We start from the raw sequence: 27,391 nt of genomic DNA on the forward strand, positions 1-27,391 counted from the left end.
ACTGTTATTCTGCTTTCACTCTCTCCATTTTTACTCCTTTCCTTTTCTTCTGTGTGTACTTTTTCCCAGATACTTTATTAAAAATTCATAACATTTCATCACACTTGTATCCTTCACTACTTCTCCCAGATTTTCATCATAAACTAATCAATCGTGCTTTTAGATTTATATTATTTTGCCATGTGTATATATGAAATAATTTATACTTAAACAACATACTCAATATGAAAGGATATTTTTTTAAGGTGATACTCACCAAGGTACTGTTTTCATTCATGGTTCTTTAGTTTGCTTAATCATATTTTTTGTGCTCTTTAATGTTTTTATTTTATTAATTAATTTTTTAAAAATTGCCCAATAGCTAAAGCTCTCTGGGTGGCTTACAATAAAACAATCTGGTTCCCACCCATTCTTTCATGTTACCTAACAAAATACATTTTTTGCCTGGATTACATTCAGTCAGAATGTTGAACAGTTTTTTCCTCAAACTCATCCTGGTTCTTCCATTATTGCTCTTCACTGGAGAGGAACACACAGCTATCGTTAATCAGTGGATTCCTACTTTTATATATATATCCAGAACAACATAGATGACACAAATTCATGCTTTCTGACATACAGCATGTTCATTTATTTACACTTTCACTTTTCTCTGTATATTTATCAACTCCACTCCAGAAGAACAGGCCATTATTTCAACAGAAGAGAATATATGTAGCTCAGGGTTGAACTGTGGAGTCCTTGGTGCTCTCTGTGCTTGGTTGTTTGCTTGCAGATGTTTCATTACCCAACTAGGTATCATCATCAGTGCTAGTGCACAATGTTACCTAGTTGGGTAATGAAACATCTGCAAGCAAACAACCAAGCTCAGAGAGCACCAAGGACTCCACAGACCATTATTTAAGTTATTTATTGGAGTGTTTGGTGGATCTGGAGAATTTCTGGAGGGCACCTGGAGAATTTCTCAGCATTTTGGCAGGCAGTTCCATCAGCTGCCTAATTAATATCTGGCACCAGGAGGTGACCTGGATTCTGAAGAAGCAGTTTTTTTTCTGTGTATTGATTCCAAGAGTTTTCTCAAAAGATGCAGGAGATGAACGAACAGAAGTGAAGTCTGGAGCTTGGTAGATGAGGAATAGAACTGAATATGACTCAGCACAGGTATGAGCTCAGGTTGAAGCCTATACCATGCTGATGAAGGAGGCAAAGTTCTGTTACTTTTCTGGTATTACATTGCTGGGCTGGTAACTTGGCTTAGGGAGGTGAGAACAGGAAGATATGCTGCTAGCAGTTTGCTGATAAAGTCTTGGATTTACTGAGATCTCGTCTCCTTGTGGGTGGAATCTATGATGCTGACTAGGCAACATCTTGCCATGTTAGTGAGATTTTTTTTTGGCCTGTGGACTCTGATGGTGATTAGGGTGCTTTCTAAGGATATGTCCTTTCATTTCTTAATTTTATTTTTTTTTAAAAAAATATACTTTTCTTAAAAAAATATTGTTGTCCAGTGTATTTGGCAGTGTTCAGGTCAAAACAAACAAATAAGCAAAAATGTAGGTTTTGGAAGAACTTATCTCTAAAGTATGTGTTTGTTTAAACCAGTTTATTCTGCTTTTAGGCCAAAAATAGCTTTTAGGCCAAAAATAGCTAAAGGCTCTTAAGTGTAAGACCTTTCACCCTGAAGCTTACAGTTTAAAAGGCATAAACAGAAGGAAAGGGATTGGGTAGGGGGAAATAAAACAAGGATGTTACTGATTATGTTTTCCAGGAGGAAGATAATATTTGAGTTCTGATCATTCTCAAACTGTATCCATGTACCTTCTCAGCTGGCCTATACTTTGGTCACCTGTTTTTTTTTTTTTCTTTTGTTTTTAATGTTTATTTTTCTTCTTTTGTTTCTGGTCTTGAGTTCTCACTTTGTTTGCTTCTTGTCTCTTCTCTCTTTCTGCCAAGGCAAGGTGGTTCCTAGGAAGTCCTTCAGGTGGCAATTAAGTAAAGGGGAGGTCAACGCAGGCTTCTGGATAATGGCAGTTCATCCATTTTATGAAGTATACTAGTAGGAGGAGGGGGAAAACAATAATAGTAATAATAACAACAGCAGCAACAAGATGATATAAGGAGACTCAGGCTGTAAACAGATTCTTCATAGCAGATGTTCATTCTCAACATGTGGAAAACCAATATATACTACACCAGCCTTTTCCAAACTGGATGCCTTCTTTATGTGTCAACTTCAGCTCCCAGAATTTTGAGCACGTTGGCTTCGAATATTGAGAGTTAAAGATGCCAAATTGAGGAAGATTGACCTATATGTACAGTGGTAAACAGGTACTCCTTCAGTCTTTCTGTATGCCTGTTTTTTGTGAGTAATGTATGAAGAAGACTTACTGAAGCAAACACATTTTTAAGAACACTTTCAGCATTTAAGAATCTACTAGATATTCACAACACCTTTTCTATAATCATTTTAATAAACATTTTACATAACACTTCCTCATCCTCTACTGTCTATTTATCAAATAGTCTACAAAAACAAACACATTCAAAGAGAAAGAAAGTGGGAAATGGCTGATGAGACCAGCATATTTGCATGAAGAGCTCTCTGATAAACTGAAAAACAAAGCAAAATAAAAAAGGCGAGTTTAAAAAAAATGGGAAAAGAGACATATAGCAAAAGCAAAATATCAGGAAATAGCCTGAATTTGTAAGGATAGAGTCAGAAAGGTGAAAGCTCAGAATGAGTTGAAGCTTACAGTGTGAATGCCCAAAATAACAAAAAAAATACTTCTTTAGGTATGTGTAGAACAAGAGAAAAGTTAAGGAAATGGTTGGTTTACTAGTTGGAGAAAATGCCAAAATGGTGATAGAAAACAGGAAGAAGGCTGAACTGCTTAATTCCTCTCTTGCATCTGACTTTTTGAAAAACAAATAAGTGGTCCAAGCTGTCAGAAGCTGCAGAAGAGAAATGCAGGTCAAAATTGGCAAGGAAGTGGTGAAAGAACACTAGTTGCTTTGAATGAATTCAATTTGCTGGAGCCAGATGGATTACATCCCAGGGTGCTAAAGGAACTTGCAGGTGTGATCTCAGAACCACTAACTGTAATTTTTGAGAACTGCTGGAGTATAGGGGATATGCTAGAAGATTGAAGAAGAGCTAACGTTGTTCCAATATTTTAAAAAAGAGAAAAAGTGGACTTACCAAACAGCAGACCAATCAGCTTGATTTCAATACCTGGGAAGATCCTAGAAAAATATAATTAAACAGTGGTTTTTAAGTACTTAGAAAAGAACAAAGTAAACACTGAAAAGCAGCATGGGTTTCTTAAAAGTAGGTTATGCCAGAATAATTTCTCTCTTTCTCTCTCTCTCTTTTTAAACAAAGTGACTCAATTAGTAGATCAAGGGAATGCTGTGGATGTGATGTACCTAATCTTCAGAAAGGGATTTGATAAAGTAGACCACAGTTTCCTTTTTGATAAATTGGAGCGATGTGGGTTAGATGATCCTGGTACCAAATGGATTCACAGTTGGTTGAACAACTAGATCCAAGATGTGTTACTTAATGGATTTATGCCTACATGGAGAGAGGGATGCAATGGGGTACTTGGAGTTCTGTTCAACACTTTTATGAATGACCAAGATGAGAGGTAGAAGGGATGCAGAGCACACAAATCTGAGGGGGCAGTATTGCTAGCACCTCATGAAACAGGATCATGGTTCAAAATAATATTAATAGATTTGAACATTGGGCCTTTTGCAACCAAATGCAGTTCACTGGTGAGAAATGTAGGGTTCTGCATTTAGGTAGGAAAAATCAGATATACAGTTACAAGATAGGAGGTACCTGGCTCAGCAGTAGTATTTGTGAGAAGGATCTGGGTGTCCTGATAGACCACACATTAAATATGACGTAGCAGTGCTCTTTAGCTGCCAAAAGAGCCAATGCAGTATTGGGGTGCATCAACAAAGGTATAATATGTTACAGTGCTCAGACCATACCTGGAATATTATGTCCAGTTTTGGTTGTCACAATAAAAAAAAAAGGATGCTGAGAAACTGGAAAGAGCTCAGAAAGAGCAGCAAAAGTGGTGAGAGCCTTAGAGGCTAAATCTCACGAGGAATGGTTAAAAGAACTGGGTATGTTTAGCCTGAAAAAGAGAAGGGGAGAGATGATAGCAGTCTTCCAATACTTTAAGGGCTGTCACAGGGAAGAGGGTGTGGATTTATTCCCCATAGTGCCCAAGGGTAGGACAAGGACCAGTAGGTAGAAGCTTTACAGAGAGATCAAAACTCAAAATAAGGATTAATATCCTGACAATGAGAGCTATTAAACAGTGGAACTGCCTGCCTCCTGAAGTCATAGGACCTCCATCACTGGAGGTTTTCAAAAAAGGTTGGATGGCTCTTGTTCCTTTTTTGCCTGCCACTAGTGTTAAAATCTCATGTCCAAAAAGTTTTTGCCTGCAGCAGATGTAATCAATTGGTGCAGTATTCTTGTTGTGATCATAGGTATACATCTGTCGAGGTAACTGTCAAATGTTGATTGATAATCCTAACCCTAGCCTATTTGGCAGGAAGAAAAGCACAAACCAGCTGAAATAAGTGGATATAATTGATTGGTGAGTGAAACTCACTGGTGGGCAAAAGCTTTTTAATGGGCAAAAAAGGAACAAGAGGTGATTGGACAGCCATTTGTCTGGGATGGTCTGAGGACTCTTATCCTGGGCAGGGAGTTGGACTTGAAGACCTCTAAGATCCCTGTGATTCTACAAGCTATGGATGTAGTACAGTGTTTCCTAATGTAGGCAATTTCTGGATGTGTGGACCTCAGTCTCAGCAATGGCCAGGCTGGCTGGGGAATTTTGGAAGTCAAAGTCCATGCATCTGGAAGCTGTCAAGATTGGAAGCAATTGTGACATTTTCTGTGTGGACAAACTGAGACTGCAAAGGGCAGATGGTTCTTACAAAGTCTGAAAACATACTTGTGCCATTAAAGGTTCAGGGTGGATACTAGATACAAAAATGCTTCTAGGGATGGGTCCGCAGATCTGGGCTTGGAAGGTTTCTCAGGTGAGATTAGTAACGGCATAGCCTCTCTCCGTATTTCTGTGTTGTAATTTAATGAAAAAGGTTGACTCCCATTAATTACTATTGTGGAATTAGAAGGTGTGCAAACATTTTGTTGGAATGAGTAATGCGTACATCAGGCACTTCAAAGCTTTAAGAGGAGTTCAAAGCTAGCTCTGTGTGTTCATTTTAACACACTAGCTAGACGTGGATCAGGACTGAGAAAACAACTGGAATTGCAAAAGCTATTTCCATCCCTCTAGAGAGCTCTTGCCTTTTGCCCAGCTGATCATCCATCACCTGGCCAGCTATCAGCAGTGCTGAGACAGCTGTCTTGATTAGAATGCTGAGAGGGGAGAGGCTTTCCTCTGATTTCTTCCATCAGTCTTAATAATGTAAAGAAAGCTGTTTTGTTGGGTGTTTCTTGCATGAGGTAGACTTTAAGCTTGTTGTCCCTGGTGTATGTAACATGTAATATATAACATTCTTTTACACACATATTTCTAATTAAAGGTATTAAGGGTAGTTGTTAGAAATAACTACACTTGTTTTGTAGTTGGTTCTTTATAGAAAAAACCCACGTTTTGTCTGAAACCTGAACTTTCCAGGAGGGAGAAAAAACAGCACAACAAAACATAATCCTATCTTATCAACTCACAGGAATGCTTATAGCCTGTGTCTCAGTTTGTTCTTTGGGGCAAAAAGGTTACCTACGCTTGTATATTATTTTAACTTTTGGTGGGGACACCACTGGAAACAAGTGACCGAATCGGTAGTAATCCAAACTGTTTGCAACCATTTGTCAAGGAAGAAAGATGTAATTCCTAGTTTGCAGTTCAGCTTCTGTGGGGAAAGGGAGAGTAGGTATGTAAGCCCTTACTTAAGAGATCTCTGGGGTAGACATAGGACTGCAAAATGTTCCAATAGACAGAAAAACATAATTTAGAGGTAAGATAGCTGAAGGAGACAAAGTCACAATGAACAAGGCACTACTGGGAACCTGTGACTTGGAAATCAGTGGAAGCCAAAAACAGTGAGAACATCGAAGCTATGGACCACATTTTACAGATTGTTTTAAAAGTTTTTTTTTCCAACATGGTACCCCCATATGTGATTAGCTACAATTCCCATATCATCTGCAGCCCACATTTTGATGGTAGTTGTAGTCCAAAACATCAAGAGAACATCAAGTTAGAGAAAATTGGATAAACAAGCCAACTTTTGGCTTCACAGCAGTATTATATAGGTTTCTGCTGATTCAAAGGCTTTCTTTCATATCTTTTAATTATGGAATTATCCAGTTGAAATTATTATTAAAATCCATGTCCTGAAGTACACTGTAAAGCAATTGATTACTTAAGATAGCTTTCCCCAACCAATAGCCCTGGTGGCTATGAGTTGTGGCAGTTGTAGCCCAACAGGGTTACAGCACCACTGTCTTAGCTACACTGCACTGACTTGATAGCAAATCCCTTAGAGCAGCTTGTAATATAATCACTCACTACTAACTACCATCTAAATTCCGTTTCAGGAAGGGAGAGTCATGTCTTTGTAAGCAGGCATTTCTTAAACCTGTGGACCTCTAGCTGTTGTGAAATTATAAATCTAGTGGCCTTCTCCACTTTTGAAATCATAGAATTAAGGAACGGCAGCAGAAGTCCAAAAAGCATGGTGTACTTTTTTGTTTTTAAAGCTCCCCAGGCCCGGGTCTTCCCAGAATGGTCAGATCCAAAATTTTCAGACCCATTTTAGGACAAGTGGGGTTAGGAGGTTGAATGCATGTCCTTAAAAACTTCAGTCTTCCCCCCCGCCCCCTGCCAAAAAAATCAGGCAAGTTTTTTCTTTTGGGAGGAATTTTGAAGGGGAAAATAGTGCCTTGAACCTCTGCAAGGGATCTGTTTCATCAGTTAACCTACCCAAACCCTGAAAAATATAGTTGAAAATTTTGGTCCCACTTATTCTGGTGATTTCCTTCATTCACATGCTTTTTCTGTCTGCAAAAGAAATAAACATTGCAGCCTTATTTTTGAATAAAATAAATAGTAAAGATTCTCTCCAGGAATCAGGATTGATTCCTGGTGAGTACATGGTCATTTCTTGGCAGTAAGGCAAAATGATTTATCACTGCTTTCTTCTGAGGTGTTTCTCTGACTCCCCACTCTGGCCCACTGCCCTGGGATTTCCTGGTTTCTCCTATCCAATATTAACTAGGTTGGGCCCTGCTTAGCCTTTCTGGGATCAGCCAGGGTCAGCAGAATCTCAGTGTCAAAACATTTTTTGATGGGGGGGGGAAGCTGCAGCTTATTTTTATAGCTAATATCAACCCCCTGCAAAATCATACAATTTAAGAATAAAGTAAATAATTAAAGTTGCCCCATCTACTTTGTGCCTGACCTCTCCCATTTTTGGAGTATGGTCCTTGCATGCCAGGTGGCCCTTGGGTTGACAGAAGTTGTACAGTACACCTGGGATGTGTGTGGAATAAGTGAAACTAATCCTGTTTGATCCATTCTGTGTTAGCAAGTAATGCCAATCAGCAAGCAGACCACCGTACATCAGCTCTCAAATAACCCCATGGAAGGAAATGAATACAACCCTTTCTGCTCATGATCTTGCTACATCCCTTTCCCTAGCATCTGAATATTAAGTGAGAAATGAAAATGACACTGCTGGATGAGTATAGCTTTAAGTAATTCATAAGTTTGATGTTCATCATCATACATAGGTCCTTAGTGCATGGAATGCTTACCAGCATGCTCGTATAAGTACTTCGATGCTTATTTTCCTATGCCCTCTTCAATATATAGTCCTTAGGTGGAGGAGTATAGAGTGCCGATGTTGGAGGCAGGGCTGCAATCCCATGAATGAGAAACAGCATCATTTCAAAATATTTCAGTAGAACTTTGACAGGATTGCAGTCTCTTGGATTTCAAAGTGATTGCTATAGACAAAGAAGAAATGGTGCTTGCCGGGCACAGTCTGTATAGTGAAGGCTGATGTATCTGACTTATTTTTCAGATACAGATGTTGAATACAAAATCCATTCATTTTAATCTACAAATCTGTAGTGGTTAACAGCATTTCTTTCAGTATCCAATTAACTTTTTTTTTTTTTTTTGCTTTGACTAGGTATATAAAATAAACCAATGAAGTAGGGCAGAACCATAAATCATGAAACAGGATATGATTTTAGAATAATGACCATTTCACTCATGCTTAAAGGTATAAAGAACATTTGTGCTAAATGAAACATCATTAATGGTATTCTACCACCAAATATAGTAAATGTATTAATAAATTAAAAATCATGAGCAGATCTTGGTTCACTTAAAATATTCAGTTACATTGGAGGGAAAAAAGTGGAGAAACTATCATATAACAGACAGTATTTATACACTCATGAAGACTTACAGTATAGGTTAATCATTAGAATTTATCATTAGAATTCAATCTGATAACGAGTATGCAACCATATTTTTCTGTCATAATTAAAAAAAATTTAAAAAGCTAGAATGTGTTGCTACTATGTGTTGCTGAAAAAGCAACAAACTTTTTATATTTTAAAGACTAACATTTTAATTATGGCTTAAATTTTAATGCACTTCATTAGATACATGAAAATGTGTTTTTTTAAAAAATTCATATTTCTGTATAATGGTCAGCTTTCACTGAGGGATAAGCAAGTAATAGATAAAGAAATTAAATGTCAAGCCTGCTAAATTGGATTTTGATTTGTTGCATAAACTTATAGTTTAAAGTGGCAAGTAAAGAAACTCTGTAATTTTCATAATATGGTAATAACCATTTAATTTTTGGTCTTAGGCTTTGGGCAAGCTATAATTTTAAAGAACACAAAATTACATAATAGCATACCAACTGAAACATTAAACTAAAGAAATACAAAAAAGACTTAATTCTTTACTGCAACTGAACTTGAAACCTTCAGACCCCCATTGAAAAAGGAATACTTTCTTTGGTGACTTGAGTGAGCTTTTTTATTAGTCTTTTTGAGTCTGCATAGATGGATTGTTTGGCTAAGAAATCCTTGATGCCTGAATTTTGCTCTGGATGTAAGAGTCAACTGCACTTTCTTATTTTATGAATGAATCTTTTTCAGGGTGGCTGTGATTAGGAGATTTCCCCTTTTTTTTTTTTTCTGTTTTAGATTAAGCACAGTTGGTGGGTCATCCTGACTGAGTAAAGACTGGAGTATTACCTCTCCCCCCCCAGTAGTTTGCTTAACCATAACTTGCTTCATAAACTAGTTGATCTTGTACAACACACAATATGCCATTGTTTACAAACCACTACAATAAACCAAAGCCAGTATATCCATCATGAGAGCAATTGGTGTAGTGGTTAAGGCACCAGACTAGAAACTGTGAGACCGTGAGTTCTAGACCCAGCTTAGGCACGAAGGCAGCTGGGTGACTTTGGGCCAGTCATTCTCTCTCAGCCCTAGGAAGGAGGCAATGGCAAACCACTTCTGAAAACCTTGCCAAGAAAGCAATACACGCACTATACAACAGTGTGATGTATGTACCAGAACAAACTGTGATTAAACATTATTATGGTTTCTGGAAACATGCCTATTTTAAATTACAATTTAAGAAGCTGCAACAGGCGTTCTTAAGATTAGGCAGGGTTTTAGCCATTAAGTCCATTAAGTCATGGTTAACTTAAAATGGAAGTAGCTGTCTGCTGCAAGAGGGGGGGAAAACTGAGAGGCTCACTGCAACTCAACTTTCTAATACTAAATTGTGGTCTAGGTTTTGTTGTGAACCAGATTAGAATAGATACCCCTGACTCGCTAGCTGTGCAGAGCATCACTTTCACAGAATGTAAAATGCCAGCCATGTTTACAGAAGTTACTTAGGTGTTTCTGTCAAGTTGAGACTCATCATAGGAACATGATGCTGTCTAAGCTTCTTTTGGAGAATGAATCCTGAGAAAAAGCAGAAAGGGGCTGCCATCTGGAAATAAGTCAGATAAGTCAGCACTGAAAGAAGTGAAATGTGAAGCCCTTTATTGAATGATGGAGAATTCTGATTCAGGCTTTTTAGGCAGCATCCTTAATTGCATTGGGAGTTTTAACTATAGCACAAGAGAGCAGTAACACTTCATGCATTTTCTGCAGGCAAACGAGACGCAGGATTTTTGCCATTTGGGTTGCAGCGTATAAATGCTTTTGTGGAAAGCATAACAAAGAAAGTATCCTCATAATAATTCTGTGTCTTCCCCCATCTCTGCCCCACAGAGGGCCATGAAAACAAACAAAATAACTCCCTTCTGAGGCATCAGCTATTTTACAGAAGCATTTCTGTCAGTCTGGTACAGAATAGATTCTGTAGTAGAAGGAACAGTGCCTTTCTGCGTCCCTATTTTGATGCAAGCTATATATTGGCAGGAAGATACTTAGAAAGGATTCTTGGGAGATCAAAACTGATCAAGATGGAATAGATGGATGAGGCAATCTTATATGACTGTTCACAACAGTTTGTTTTCGTGTAGCCTGCCACTGGAGACAAGAATGGGGGATTATGTACTGCTTATCACTGAGGGCCATTTGTCTGACATTCTTTCTTCCCATAAAAGCTAGATTTTAGTTGTGGATGCGGTTGTTATTAATACAGATAAAGATCTTCTGGGTTCCTTGGAGCCATTGTCCTATTCCTATTGCTTGCTGTTGTATTGATTATATAATTTATAAATTATTATAAATGTATTATTTATGTTATTTTGATTTATTTATTTAAACTGATTATATGTTTGGCCACTGTTGTTTTAAAAAAGTTAAGTACCTTTTAAAGATCATTGCTACTTTTACTTCTTTGCACTTCTATATGCATCTTCACCTACTGTATTCCTTAATTTCATCTATTGTTTAAGGTCTTTATTCATACACATAGTTAACTGTGGGTACTATACACATGCACACACACAAAAAACATGCTAAAATGAGGGTCTTATTGGTTCTACTTGTTGCAATGATACCCTACTTTTCTTCTAAAGAGATCACAAATCTTAATATTATAGGACTGGAAGGCATCCTCTAAACTCATTTTGACTATCCAAACTCTGAACAGTAATAGGACTTAGGGGGACAGATGAACTTTATTTGAATAATATCATAGTATCATTTAGAGTGATTAGCAATAATGTTTCTTTCAGTTCTTGCTGAATCCCAAATACTAATAGTAGTAGTAGTAATAGCTTCTCCTCCTCCACATGCAATCTTAGATACTTCACAGCAAGCTTCAGACTTGTAAAATCTCCCTTCTTTCTCTCTCTCTCTTTTGAGGAGCAGATTAGACATATCAATTGGGTTCATACATCATGCTAAGTTGTTACATCCTATGTTTGGTTTTAGCTTTAGTGACTTTATTTTTGTTACATTCAAAACTCAACAAATTAGAAGGCTCAGATATAAACAGATAAAAGACACTACAATGAAACCAAACCCATCTTAATTAGTATAAGTCTCACTCCATTGTGGTAATTCACATTATGTGAAGTTAGGAATGTTCCCTGGATTTTTTCATGCAAGGAACAGTGCAAAATTGCATGATCTTCTGTCTCAGTATTCACACCTCAGAACCTCATTCCGTGATACATATTCCTCAAAACCTGTTCTCCAGGACATTTCATTGAGCCAGCCTAAAGGCTGTTCTGGTATTCTTGATAGCAAAGTATACACATAGTCCATGATTTACAACCATTTATTTAGTAACCATCTGAAGTTATGATGGTGCTGAAAAAAGTGACATGACCAGTCCTCACACATTTATGACTGTGATCATGATTTGGGCACTTGACAACTATTGCACATTTATGACAGTTGTAGCATCCTGTGGTCATGTGATCACCATTTGTGACTTCCCCAGCTGGCTTCCAAGAAGCAAAGTCAATGAGGAAGCTGGCAGGGATGGTCGCAAGTCATGGTCACATGATTCCTCGCTTAACAACCATGGGGATTTGCTTAACGACGAGGGCAAAAAAGGTCATAAAATCAGATGCAGTCAATGACCACACTGCTTATTAATGAATTTTCTGGTCCCTATTGTGGTCATAAGTCGAAGACTACCCATATAGACATCTTGTTAGAATGCTACAATATAACTTTTTCCTGTAAGAAACTTGTGTAGGCATCAGTCTCAGGCTTTTTTGTAATACACTGTCCCTTACCCTTGGCTGAAATACCAACCCAGTAAGGGAATTCTACTCTATAGTTTTCCATCACCAAGAATTAAATGTATCATGCAGAACCAGAGACACCAAACTATGACAAGAGAGGATAAATTTATTAGGGCTGTGCAAATTCTTCAGAAGAGATGGTTCAGAACATCTGAATGCACATATAAAACACCTTTTTTTGCTCAGTAGCTACATCTTTTAGCAAAATGGACCTTTCTCAGCAAAGTGAAGTGGCTGTGCATATTCATACATGCAGAGATACCCAGAAGCAGCTTTCAAAGTATATGTGTGATCCTGGAGAAAGGTGGCTGCTTTAATGTACAAAATGTGCTCCCATATATTCTGAGGCATCTCTTTAAAATGATCAGCACAGTGTTAATAGTATATACTAATAATTAAAGGAACAGATCAATACCCAAGCCTTAATCTCCAAGAGGTATGAACTTTGTAATTGTATGGTCTTTGTATTGATTTGTGATCCATGTATAACTTGTGTTAACAACTTTGGCCTCTGACTTTTAAGGCAGCTGGAATATGGTTATCAGCTCTTTTGTTCTAAAAGAAACAAGAATGTCTGCTCCATTCCTTTGGGCAGGTTCCTTGGTGGCATTGATTTATGCACTCATGGAATCCATTACTTGAAAAATTACTCTTCCATATTTAAAGAGTTTGACCTGCTCAATATTATTGCTGTTTATTTCTCATCTATGGTAAGGCTGAAGGCAAAAATGTGCCTCTGAGTAGATAGTGTACATATGCAGTACTTATCTGCAACTCCTGAAAGCAGCTAGTCCTTTCCCAGGATTGCATTGTAGCTGGAGAGACCAGCCATATGACCCCAGGAAGACATAGCTGTTTTGAAGAGTTGCAGACAGGTGCTACATGCAAGGTCCTACATGCTGCAAAGCAGCTTTTTGACTCTAAATTCAAAGTGCTGCCTAGCTCTAGTTTATGGTAAGACAGTCTTCCTCCAGATGAAGGAACAAGGAACAAAGAGTTCTTTTCATACTATGGCTGAAACTGATAGAATCACTTAATCCTCTGTATGTAACGATACAACTATGATCACCTACTCATCAGGGTTAATGGCTGATGCTAATTTTTTTACTTAGGACTGGAATTATGTAATCGGTGTATAAAGGAAGTAGGAGCCATCCTTACTAGACTTGTTTCTGTATTAGGATGGAAAAGGAAAGTTACCTGTTTAATTACTTCTGATCTGTTCTTAAGACAAAGCTCTAAGACATACCTGTCTATGTAATTTTTAAAGTAATTTGGGTGATAACCCATCAGTTCCTTTGGCCTTTCACCCAATTTCTTAACCATTTTTGAAGATGCTAGATGCTAGAGGCCATAGGAGTACAGCAGCTCACTTGGTCAACTCTAAAAATTGTGCTTTAATATCTTGGTCAAGACTTGGCAGAAGGTAGATTGTCTGCTAAGGAGTTCCATCTGATGGGAGCCAGGAGACGTGCCTTTTCTGCCATGGCACCCACCCTTTGCAACATCATCCCCCTTGAGGTGAGGTTAGCCCCAAACCTTATGGCCTTCCAGAAAGCTCTCAAACCGTGGTTGTTTCATCAGGCCTGGGGATCTCCTGGCAGTAGGGAGCCCATATGTTGGCTGCACCACATATAACATTCTGATTGTAACCCTCTTGAGATCTTGTTCTTATTCATGTTTCATTATTTAATTGTTTTAAATGATTTTTATGATATGTTTTAATTATTGGTTTTCTTGTATGCTGCCCAGAGTCACCTTGTTTGAGATAGGCAGCCATATAAATGTGATAAATAAAAATAAATAAAACATACAGACAAAACAGGAAAGAGAAGCAGAAAAACATATATATAGAGAGAGAGCTACATACATGCATCACCCACAGACCCTCCCTCTCTGACACACAGAAACAATGCATGTATACCCATCCTGATCAGTCCATGGACAGAAACAGTGTAGGCACGCATGAACGTTGACATATCCACCCACCCACCCAAATGCAATACATCACTTTGTTATGCAGAAGAAAATACAGATGCCTCCTATGGCTACTATTGGTAAAAGGGTTAGAAAGAATTTCAGTCCTTCGTATTTTCTTTTCAAATGATGAATGAGTTCCAAGTTGAAGGATGTTTTTCTCGTATCTGTTATGTTATTATGATAATAATTATATTCAGTTAAAACACTCTTACCTTGAACAGATTCTCAGTCAAATCGTGATCTAGTTACTACCTGACCTCCTTTAGTCATTATTTTTTGCTTTGATGCAGAAGAATTTTGAAGTGCAGTGAAACCTTAATATGACAGATGTACAGTTTGGCAGACTTCAGGTGCAGCAGACCAAATTTGTGTCCAGACATCCCTTTAACATAATAGGTAATACCATTGCTTCCCAAATAGTCTGGATATGACAAATAAATTTACATTAATTTGACACTGATTTGGTGTCATTTGCAGTGATTTTTGTCATGCAGTTAATGTCATTCTGTAAAAAATCTAAACTATATCAATTGTGGCAAATTGCATTGTTTGCAGAATGACATCATTATACAAATAACATATTGTTGTGAATGATGCAATTTTGGATCATTTGCTTACTAAAGTCAGCACACAAATATAAATGACATAATTTACCACTTAATAGACATTAGGGAGTAACGGACCCCTTCTCAATTGGTGTGTTAAATCAAAGCTTCACTGTGTACAGAATAACTAGTCATATTGATTTAAAAAAAACAAACAAAAAAACCTCTTGTCCCTTTCTTCTGGAACATGGATTTCTGCAGTTGCTGAAGCTCCTTGGAGCTTAGGAAATCTGAATTTTTTTGCCCATTTTTTTCCCCTGTCCACCTGAGGCAGGCATTGTAATGGTTAGACCTTCCTGTTTTGCCCTTTATAAAAATTGCTGTAATTACTTATGCGCTTTGGGTCATTTTTGGTGGAATCTACCTATTATGATGATGATGTGGAGTTCATTAATTTTAATAAATAAATAATCAATTTGGTGCTGTCTGACCCCAGAATGACTCTGGGTGGCTCATAATATATGCAAATAAAATAAAAATGGAAGATAAATGAAGAATAAAACTAAAAAGAGGAAAGGTGGCAAATCCGGCCAGCAACATAAAGAATGCGTACAACCAACATCCAGCGAGGGTCTCCAGCCACTCATGCCCAGGGTCTAGGAGAATAGTGGTCTTTAAGGCCTTCTGGAATACTATCACGATAGAAGCCACCCAGATCTCAGAGGGAACCTCATTCCAGACGGCAGGAACCTATGACAGTGAAGATATCAAATAGCGCTATCAGATTTATTAAACCTGAATTTAAAAAAATGCTTTTTTTCTGCTCCAGAAAATATTGAATACTTCGACTAGCATCATCCCCCAGCTCATTACGGTAAATGACATCCATCCATTGACTGTTGCTTCAAGTAACTTCTCGCCAAGTTATATATCTTTTGACTAGCGTTCTAGTGTAATGTCATCCTCCTCAAATCCTAAAGGAAAACTGTTAGAATATGAAAACATATTGCTTCAGCCCAGTCTGGCATTGCAATCATCTGCATTTATAAGAAATGCCTCAGCATGTGAAGCTACTAGGTTGGCTGCGTGTTTTTTAGCTTTAGAACAACTCTCTTCTGTGTTGTGATTAACTGCTGTGGGGAAAATACAGATTAGCAATCATGAAATTAAATGATATGTTTTGACTTCATTGACCATAAGTTTCTTCTAATAAAGGCTCTGCCATCTTTCTTTTTTTTTTTAAAGAACCCATGAGTGTGTGATATATAACATGGGATCTGTTTCTTCAGCAGGGAGCAATCGCAATATAATACAAACAAAATCAGCAGCACAATCATGCTTTTCCACACAATGAATAATCCACAGAGCTGATACTGATTGGTATTGCTTTTGTACCTTTTTCAGGAAAAGAAATAACAGCTGAAACCTTCATGGAGAAATTGGATAATGGTGCTTTACTCTGTCAGCTAGCAGAAACTTTACAGGAGAAATTTAAAGAAAACTGCATTGAAGTGAAGTTTGGAAAGGTAAACTTACCTTAATTTAGAAAACTACATGAATGGAAGGAGGTTTGTTTTTGTTTTTAATGGCTCCTCTCTTTTCAATTACAATGACTGATGATTTATTTTAGCTGCCTCTTTCTATATATATATGCAAAGTTACTAAAGCTGGTGAAAGCTACCTTAGTCTGGTTATAATCCAATAGCAAATCATGACCCAATGTTCAATCAATACCTATCTTCAATGTCATCTATTGGTGCAAAGTCAGGGTAAAAATAAAATCAAATAAATGAGTATTGTAGAAATTATATGAATACTTGTTCCTGCATTAATAAGACAACAAGCTGAAGCAATCTATACATGTTAATTATAAATTTGGGCAGTGTGTAAACAAGATGCAGTGATTTTTAGCACTTCTTCTGAATATATTCTGACCCAGTATGGCCTGTTCTGAGAAACAGTAGTAATGTTGTAAGAATATCCAGTGAGTCTGTTCCAGTTCTATGGCCTGAGGTCCTTTAAAAGTAGAAATTGCAAACATCAGATACAGGATCTTCTACTGGCAAAGCTGCTTCTAAACTGAGCTCCATCAGTATTTTTGATTGAATTTATGGGCTTTATGGGGAAACCCACCTGCAGCAGATTACTAATGTTTGCTTACCCTCTTGAGTTTTACTTTTTTTTTTGGTTTCATGCCAAAATATGATGGTGTATAATAACTGATAGACTGCAGTACTCTTCTTTCTTGAAGTTTTTTTCTCCTTTCCAGAAGCTGATTTCTTTCCTAAGGTACTGTCATGCGAATGAGAGCAGAAAATCTCACCCTAATGCTGTGCAAATGTGAGAGTGAGTGTGCATGCATATGATTTCACATTCCATAGTTTAAGAATGAAAAGAAGTGGCAGCATAACAGCTTTTTACTATTGCCAACTCTTTTAAAGGCATGTTTCTCCTTTCACACTGCAATTTCTTGGGTAGAAGCTTCAAGCTATAGATTCCACAACTGGAAAATGTAAGTCTTAGTACAAAAGAGCATTATGAGAATGCCATTATGTGGAATTTAACATACTAAAGGATTCTGTAATGCTCTTCCAAAACATTAGTTTCAACTGTATTCATGATATATGTGCTACCATGGTGTCATGAGGCTGCATAGGAATTATAATGGGACTCATGTCCAGCTGCTATCTTGAAGATGTGACTGGCAGCTGGAACTTTTAAGACACTTCAGCTGCTATTAAAAGTAATAAAGCTCTCTGTAGGTAGGTGCAGGCTGATTTTTAAAAAAGGAAACAGCTGCCAGAGGATTTGTGCTGGAGGCAACAGCCAGACTGCAGCTGAGTGAGTGGGAGGCAGACAGTAAAGAAAAGGCCAGAGAGAAGGAAAGAGAAAAAGGGATGAGGAAGATTTTACCAGTCAGGTAACTCCATGAACTGAAAGTGTATCAATTACTTTTGTACATTTTAGCAGGGTGTGTATCTCTATCAGAATCCATTGACAGTCATTGTTCATTTATTATTTCATTTCCCCAAATACATTAAAACATTACTTTTATATCTTCTGAATGCTGGCTTTCATATAATGGGAGCGCTCTGATTTATTTCTGGTGCCAACTCATGCCTCTCGAAGGACACGTGAAGAATTTATTGCACATACCTTGAATCTCAAAGGGATTCCTTCTTTTCTGACAATACTGTAGGGAGTGAGCAGGTGACTCATACTGAAGTTTTGTTTAATTACATGGGAGCAAGAAATACAGAACAAATTTTATATAAGCAATCCCACATTAACCAAGCACTTTTTTGCTCAGCGTGTTGTGTGAAATCCAAACCATATCATTAGTTAATAGTTTAGTGTGCTGTGTGAATTCAGAAAAATGGGTCAGTTGAGTAAAATTAAGTGAACACAAGTACAATGTGAAGAATAGAGTTGTCTTTAGTTTTACGCAGCTATCCTCAATGTAACTTCTGTTAATAAGCCCACTCATTCTTCAGTTTAACTGCTAAAATCACAGTGGAATGCATGTGTGCATGTGAATATTGGTAAGGATCAACTGAAATGGACTGCAGTTTAAACAGGCCATGATTAATTCATATGTTACCTTAGTGGTGCAGTTAAATCTTCACATAACTTGATAGTCAAGAATGGTGGTGAATCAATATCCCTGAAATATTTTGAGGACACTGAGTTGAAAAAGCTATTTTAGGATATTGCTTGGATACTTCATATGGCAAGAACTTATGCCACAGCCACACATTTCCTTAGGCGGCATTATTGGCATGGATACGTATCAGCTAAGTGGGAGGTTGCTTCAATTATTAACACAATGGCGGACAGTTACAATCCACATGGATTTTTTGGGGGTGAGGGTTAGCAGGCCATCTATGTGACTAAAGTGATATTTGGATTGGCCTGTATTTTGTAAAAAGGCTGGCAGAAGGCCTTTGAGATCCAGAGTTTGAGAGGTAGGTGTTTAGGGAAAAAAATGTAAATAGATACTATCCAAAAGCATGTTTATATAATGAGCATTTCTGAACTCAGAGCAAATAAATATAAATTTGAGACAGCCTGAATGTTAATTATGTTTAAAAGTTAACACTGGTTAGATTCCAAACTCTTAAGGCATAATAATGGAAAATGTGTGCTGTCTTATATTCACCTAAAAATAAATAGTACCAATTCTAATAGTAAAATGTAGGTTTGATCCTTTTTTTCCTGTCAGTTTTCCAGGACTTTTTTCAGCAGCAAGTCAGGGAAAAAATGTAACAGGTAGATGTTCCTTTCCTCATCATTATGTATAAGTTGATTTTCTGCCCACTCTGCTGTACCCTGACAGGATAAAAACGTGTCAGCAAAACCAAAGATTAGATTTGCAGGAATCCAAATCATGAGGGTAGGTAGATCAGAGGATGTGGTCATCTGCTCATTTAGAACAAAATATTATCTCTGAAAACTACAGTGAGCTTTGTTGACGCTCATATTTCATCTTCGCACAGTGACTCATTTGGAGTGACTAATACTATGAGGACCGTTCAGTGTCAGTAAGATGAGCACCATCTGGCACTTTGTGTGGTCCTACAAGGTTCTATCTCTTCCTACAAAGGGGAGGAAAAATATAGACTTCCTCTGCAACTTTCCTCTGTTACTGACAAGCTTTCAGAGGCCATGAGGGCACATTATTATTTTCTTCTCAAAGTGATGGAATGCAAGAAGGTATTCTGGTCTTGTCAGAATCAATTTGAACATGGCTCTCTCCATGATGTAAACCCCTGAGAATAGTTCCTAAAAAGCCTGGATATGGAAAGTCCAAGACTATAAAGAATCCTATTGTGAAGAATCCGGGATAGCAACTGAAGGCCTAGAGGTTCATATTTGGTGCATGAAATTTGTGCAAGTCATGTAATATGCATGCGTCTTTGCTGGGAATAGAGCCTGAATCTGTTTCTCTAGTTAGGCGTGATGAGATACTTTGCCAATAGAAAAGACACTGTTTGTCTATTCATGCTAGTGGTTTTTTGTGTTAATTGTTTCCAGATAGATAGAGAAAAATTATTCCAGGCATTACAGTGTCTTTCCCCTACCCCATCCTTAACCCATTTCTTGACCCAGAAACATAAGTCCTCGATTTTTATTATCTCATACCCTTAACACATTGCTGTGTCTCATGCCACTTGTTGAAATTCTGTGCTACTCACATACTTAATCTGCACATTTGAGTTTCCACATGAGATTCTACATTTGATGAATGTATAGCTATCACAATGAACATCATGATAATTATTTACCAGTTTGAGTATATAATACAATTTGATATAACTTGGGAAGGGCCTGGGGTTGGACTTCTATTAGCCTGATGGTTGGGAAGCATGGCATCATTTGCTCTTGTGCTACCCTGGCAGCCAACTGTTTCCCATTTTTAGAGGTCAGAGTTGTATAAACCATGCAATATTGCTTCTGCCTTCTGAGTTGATCTGGTTGCCTTACATATAATACAGTCACATCAGTGCTGGAGTGCTAAAATTCAACAGGCATTTTAAATTGAACATTGGGGAGGAGACCCAATTTGCCTCAGGTAATGATTTCCCATATTCTTTTTTTTCTTCTTTTTTTAATATTTTGTAGCACTGTGAAGCATATGATACACCAAAATGCACTGATCACCAGACAGAGTGATTTAAAACAATTTCCATTTAGAGGAACTCTCTCTTAGGAAGAGAGGTTACAAGTCAGTGGTTGAATATATGCTCCACATGTGGAAGGGTGCCAGGTTTAAGCTTTAGCATCTCTCTTTTAAAAACAAGGGAATCCATAATATTGGACTGGATGAACAAATATCAGACTAAATATAACACTGGGTCTTACAGTTATTAAAGATTGGAATTGTGCAAACCATGGTATCCCCTGTGACACTCTATGGAAGTGAAAGTTGGACTTTGAAGAGGCAAAACGGGAAGAGTATTTGAACTTTCATGTTGGAGAAAACTTCTGAGAATACCATGGATGGTCAAAAAAACAAAGAAATGGATCATTGAACAAACCAACCCAGAGTTCTCACTTGAGGCACACATGACCAGGCTCAAATTATCCTATTTCACATACATTATGTGAAGACCCAGCTCTCTGGAGAAGGCTGTAATCCTGGGAAAGGTGGAAGGAAAGAGAAGAGGATGACCAGCAGCAAGGTGTATAGATTCAGTTATAGGAGCAGTGAGCTCACTGTTGGAAGAACTGAAGGGCCAGGTTAGGGACAGATCATCATGGAGAATATCTATGTGGTTGCTAAGAGTCTACAGTGACTTGATGGCATGTAATCATCATCATTATCTTATGGGTATTGACTCCTGTGAAACAATCTGATTCTTACAGAAATGTTCACCGTTTCTAAACCTGTAAGTCTGTTTCTGAAATTATAGGACAGGGCTGCCACAGAAAAAGGCAGCTCTATATTCCTCTACTTTTTCTGTGGTCTTCCCCCCCCCCACTTTTCAATCAATCAATCAATCAGTCAATCAATCAATCAATACTTTGTATTCCTCTACTGCTTGCAACAATTGTATTCACTGTCCTGAGGTAGTATCATTGGAAGCGTTTTAACATCTCCGATATGTGCCATAGGCTGCTATAACACTTTCTCAGGGGTCATCCTAAAACTATGAGCTCCCTATCTTGGGACTCCAGGATGGTACCTTCCTATTTAGGATGGGATTTGTTTCATAGAGGGGATACATTTTATGTCATTAATTATTTATATTATCTACCGTATCTGCCTGAATTTACCTAGTAAAACTGCTATATAGTTTTCCTTTTTGTAATTTTTTTTGTCTTGGTTTTGCCAATTACTTTAATTCTTAAACTGGTTTTAAATATTGGTAAATATTAATGGGGCATCATATGTACTAGAATGGCAGGATGAGTATGTATATTTGTGTGTCTGGGTATATATCTGAATATTTATGCATAGTTGCACAGGCCAGTCCATACATTGGAAATGGAGATGGGCTGCCACACTTTACCTCAAGTGTCCAATCCTTTAAAAATATGCAAGGAAGCAACAAAATAAACCATTCTTTTGTTGAAATGCAATAAAAGAATGACTCATAGCTGATAAAAAGCACAGCATGAAAATGTATAATCTTGACTATACAACTCTGTGACCCATTGGGTCATCCTTTGAGAAAAAGGTAGTGCAGTCTGCTGTGACCAGAATGAGCATTAAATTTTAGGCTGACCATATATTTTTTACTCCAATGCTGGATGGTCCCATGATCATCTAAGAAGAGTAAATATCATAAATAGAAAAATAATTGTAGTGGCTAATGAACTTCAATAATAAGTCAATATTTACTTACCTAAACAGAATAACCACGGGTGGGCAAAAAAGCAATGGGAGCCAGAACGACTTCCAACTTGCTGCTGGCTTCCCCATTGACTTTGTTTATGGGAAGCTGGCAGGGAGCATCGGAAATCATGGCCACAAGGACGCTGCAACAGCCACAACAGTGAATAAAACTGGTCTGAACATTGTGGAAATTTCAATTCTGCAGGAGTAATGGGTCCTGGATTTTTTACGCATTCTTTAAGTTAGTGGATTTTAGGTACCTTGATTCAAAAATTGTTGCGGTATAATGCACCGTTTTGGTTAACTTGAGGATACGAAGAGATAAACACAATGAGAGTTTTAGTGATCTAGATAGATAGATAGATAGATAGATAGATAGATAGATAGATAGATAGATAGATAGATAGATAGATTTGCCTCAGGAAAATGTAATCACTAAAATCTGAAGATTTAATAACAGGGTGATTCCATGGGAACAGAATGATCATTTCTAAAGATTGCAGTTCTGTTTTCCTGCCTGCAGACTTGCCTCTGGGACACTGTGTGGTATTTGCATTATGAGCAAATTTATATTCCAGCAGATTTAAGAGAAAAGGAGATTCAGTGACAGTTATGTCAATAAATGCTGCCTAGTAGTAGATGGTTGGAACTATCCAGGTTATGGCTAATGATCTACTGGCCCTCAAACTATAGGTTTATTATTCTAGCAAGTGTGAGAGTGTCTCCCTTTCCCCCCTCCCCTTTTGCTCTCTCTCTCTCTCTCTTTCTCTTGAAGTGATTCATATTGCAGGAGTCCATTTTGTAATTTTCTCCCAGTGGCTTGAATTTCATCTCCTTACTTTCCAGACCATATTTTACTTCTCCTGACAGATAGTTAATCTGAGAATTTTGCAGCTGTACAAACAAATTTAAAGCACCAAGGCATCTGTGGTATGCATAGAGTCCATGTTACTTTGAAATTACTAAATAATCTCTCTCTCTGTGTATACATGTGTGTTTTAAAGGGTTAAACTCAAATAACATGTGCATTAGTAGTTATCAGGATAATATTCAGGGCATTATTCCAACTGAACCCAAAGATGGATTACCTTTCTGGTATTATTGCTAAGGAAGAACTCTAGGCTCTGAAATGAAGGGATATAAACCAGAAGATGGAATGACTTTGTCTGTGGCTCTCAGAATGGGTGTCTATGAGCAATTCTAACATGCAAGCACTGATACAACATAGTCTTTTGCATGAGCAACTTTTAGCTCCGATTGGGATAAGATCATGCCATTTGTGCAATCCGGGTACAGGTATAAAATTGGCATCAGATACCACGTCCAGTCTAACAAAAAAATTACAAGTTACATGGCATAATTTCTACTTTTTTCAGAGTCTGAGTGTCAGTAGCAGGTCAGGTACAGTAACATAAATTTAGTTTATTAACACTAATCCAGTAAAGGACATTAAGCCAATGAATACAGAAGAAGGCAATGCTGGAGGATGTACCAGTCCACAGCAACCAATAATGGTGGCTGTTCTTAACATCACTTGTGCAATTTCTACCGAGAGGAAGGACAACTCACGAAAGCCACCCCAGCCGTACGGATGATAGGTACATCTTTTGTTTTCTTTTTCTAGAGAAGGAGATTTCGATACTGTATTGGAGTATTTCCAGACAGGCAGCTTCCCACTCACAATTCAAGATAGCACGATATAAAAGTGCTGTTCATAAATTAGCATTTTCAAGTCAAATTTCAGACATATTTTATTTTGGTCCAAGACCAAGAGATGGCATTTAAAACTATGGGGTTACTAATCCTTTCAAACATAACAATCCATGAATGCGATCTATAAGCAAGAAAAGTGAATTGTGAATGAGTGGCTTTTAAAATTGCATTACACTTTCCTCCTGCTACTATTAATAGCAATTCTAATATTACTAATATTGTGCAAGTATAATGTCTTCCAGTGTCTCAAAAACCTTTTTAGAATTTGGAGCAAAGATGTTTCTAACGTATTATTTGAATTGGGAAGATGTAACATGATGATAACATGTGTTAATCCATCTGGACAGGATTATTTTCAGAGGAATATGAAGCTGCTTGTATTTTTGTCTAAACTGTCAAGTTGCACCCATGTCCCAGAGACTCTGAAAAATCAGTACTTAATTTAGGATAAGCAAATAAATGCGTTTTTAGATTGATCCAAACAGTGAAGTTGGGCAAGCCCCATCATATACATCTCATGGATTCTGACAGATTCTGATAGGCAATTGAGGAATCTCACAATAGCTTGTTAGGCAATACCTCTTGGCCACCAGAGATGGTCTGGGCTCTCAATTATAATTACTGTCAAGCAGCTTCTCTCTGTTTCTTGATCCTGGTTGGTTCACTGGAATACAGAGGAACTCTGGGAGCAACAAATCCCAGCGTGCTGGTGGAAAAAGAGTGAATTTCATCAAGCGCAGATTCAAGCTCAAGTTTGGGCCTACACTGTGGTGATGACACATCTCTGTTACTTCCTTATTGTTTTGCTGGGCTGCCAACCAGCAGTCTTGTTTACAGTTTGCTAACTTTCTGTTAGGGAGAAGTGAGACAGGTAGATACACTGCCTGGCCACCGAAACCACTTTGTTGCCACAAAGTTGCTCAGATTCACCAAAGGCTTGACTCCTTATAGATGGGATCTGATGGAAGCAATGTTTACTCATGTTATCTGGGATTATTTCTGGTTTACTCTGATGAACTGGGCAGGGTGCTTTCTAGCCTGATTCCCACTACTTGTGTTCTGGACCTTTGGCCCTTCTGTCTTCTTTGGACAACAGGTGGCGGTATAATTGCCTGGCTACAGGAAATTGACAATATCACTTTGTGAGAAGGGATAATATCAGAAGAGGCTGTGGTCTGCCCATTTCAACAAGAAACCCTCCCTGAATCCTGAATTTGTTGTTATAAACTGCTGTGAGTCTGTAGCTGATTAGGCAGTATATAAATGGAATGAATAAATAAATAAATACAGTCAGAGTTAGTGCATTCAGTAACTAGCTAACAGCAGAAGTTCACAATCTTGATACTGTGAGATCAAGATATTATGTGAGATATTATGTGAGATAAGTTGCTTTATGGCAGACAAGAAGGAAGTCATATATACACAGAAAAAAATCAGAATATATGTGTCAGCCCCAAGACTTAAATCCTAAACATTTTCTTCTTGCTCTTTCAAGTAAGTGGTTCTTTGGCCATTCTCTTTGCAGTCCTTGAGACTGAGAGTCACTTGCTTAATATTCACATAATGGTCCTCAGCACTGCTGCTTTCCTGAGCACTAAGTAAGCTTCCTTCCTTCCTTCCTTCCTTCCTTCCTTCCTTCCTTCCTTCCTTCCTTCCTTCCTTCCTTCCTTCCTTCCTTCCTTCCTTCCTTCCTTCCTTCCTTCCTAGGATATATGGAGGTTGTCTTGCTTAAATTGTATTAAGTCAGTTTAAGCTTACTGTACAATTTCCATGTGCTTCCTCGCTCAAAATAGTGGAAAACTGAAATTTGGAGAAGTTCTGAAACCGTTGAAGAACTCATTGTTGCAGTTCTACATGCAAATCTGAAGTTGCCAGTCCCTGTTTTAGACAGTTATGAGCCATATACTTGTGCTTGTGGTCCAGCATGAAGAATTCTACTGTTTCTTTATTGCAAACAAAAGGGAAAACAACTCACTATTCCAAGGATCATCTTCCTCAGTTTCTATTCTAGCTTCTACGAAGCTAGTTGGCTAAACAGATCTATTCCAGCACAGTAACAGTCTATACATATTTACCTGGGATTAGGAACCATTAATTAAGGACTTACTTACAGAATAAACATATACAGATTTATTCTTGCTTAGCTGAGATTTCTTCTATTTCTCTCTGTAAATATTTGTTTGTGAAAGTAAGGCATGTATGATTTGTCTGGATGAGAGATTTGCAGATGAGGTAATTTATAGACAGCTAATATATACACATACACATATGTAAGTGTCTCACACATATATTAAGGAAAAAATCTTCAGGATTGATTTCAGTGAGATTTAGCAAGTTAAGAGAAGCTAGGTAGTGTGTAGAATTTTGTATGTGTTTCTATGCTTTTGTCTGTGTAATATTTCTGGAGGGATCATTGTAAATTCATGAACATCTTTCTTTGGAGTACATATGGAAATCTAACTGTTACTTGGAATGATTTCAATCCTTGGGGAAAAACTCAGGTTTCTTTATAGAAAGAAACTAGATGAAATAATATATGTGGAATTATGTGGAAGGGTTGGGGTAGCAGATAGGAAAGGACACCAATACCTTGAAGTAATTAAGCACAAGAGCACATGGACAGAAATGGAGGGACATAAGTCAGGGCAGTGGAAACTGTCTAATTGAAATAAAATACTTGGGTTTTATAAGACTTTTTTGCTTGATTCTTACATGGTAAATATTTCTTGAAACGCTTTTATATTAACAGAGCTAAAGATGAGTAATTAATCTGGAGATCCAAATTCAAATCCATTCTTAGCCATGAAAACTTGCTTAGTGAATCTGAGCTAGTCACTTTCTCTCAGCCCAACTGACTTCACCATGTTGCTTTTCAGGGGGAAAACTTGAAGGAGGTTTAATAATGAATACTGTCTTACCTCTGGTAGAAAAGCAGGAACCAACCAACTAACCAAAACCAAAAACCCAAGAAAGCCATATTGTGCAGCTTGACTAAGTTCTTCAAAAGACCAGTTAATTCAAAGCGGCGTATATTTCAGTCTAATTTTTTAACAGTACTGTATGCTCTTTTAGTTTCTTGCAGAACATGAAGGATAGTGTGTACAGGTAAGCATTCAGAGCTGGTTAATATTTAATTTTGCTTGTTCTCTGAAGGATTTAAATATCTCCTCAAGAATATAGTAAAATGTATATATATACAATGTATAAAGAACATTGTAAAATAACACTAGCTACCAAAGATAAAGTAGAGTATCAATTCTCGGGGACCTCATTGAAAATAATATTCAAATGGTTTAGTATCATCGTCTTCAAGAATGTTTTTATTTTCAACTTTCCAAACAATCTTCAATCCCGGGATGTCCTGGTGATCTGTTGTCCAAATACTAACCTAATTCCACCTTGCTTAGCTTTTCAAGATCAGTCAAGATTGGGTAGGTGCTGCCTTTACTTAAAATGCCTGAGGAAATAACATTCATGGTCTGGGGTGCAAATGAAAAAAGAAAAGGAGATCCTGGATGGGATGTCATCACTTATTCACCCTCACCAGAGGCAT

At 37.6% G+C, this 27,391-nt stretch overlaps 1 protein-coding gene across 2 annotated transcripts in view; it reads left to right on the forward strand.

Annotated features, from left to right (window-relative positions):
• The window catches only part of GAS2 (growth arrest specific 2), a 130,084-nt gene that overhangs the window by 24,284 nt on the left and 78,409 nt on the right, over window positions 1–27,391 (forward strand). For both annotated transcript variants that reach the window (XM_088145086.1, XM_088145087.1), the window contains exon 3: window positions 16,191–16,312. In XM_088145086.1, coding sequence (XP_088001212.1) covers window positions 16,191–16,312 — 122 coding nt within the window. The remainder of the gene's footprint in view (window positions 1–16,190; window positions 16,313–27,391) is intronic.

Source organism: Python bivittatus, unplaced genomic scaffold (assembly GCF_059951505.1).
Source record: "Python bivittatus isolate LINGU-HERP-01145 unplaced genomic scaffold, Pbiv_v1 ctg000480_np1212, whole genome shotgun sequence".
In the NCBI taxonomy this organism is placed as follows: domain Eukaryota; kingdom Metazoa; phylum Chordata; class Lepidosauria; order Squamata; family Pythonidae; genus Python; species Python bivittatus.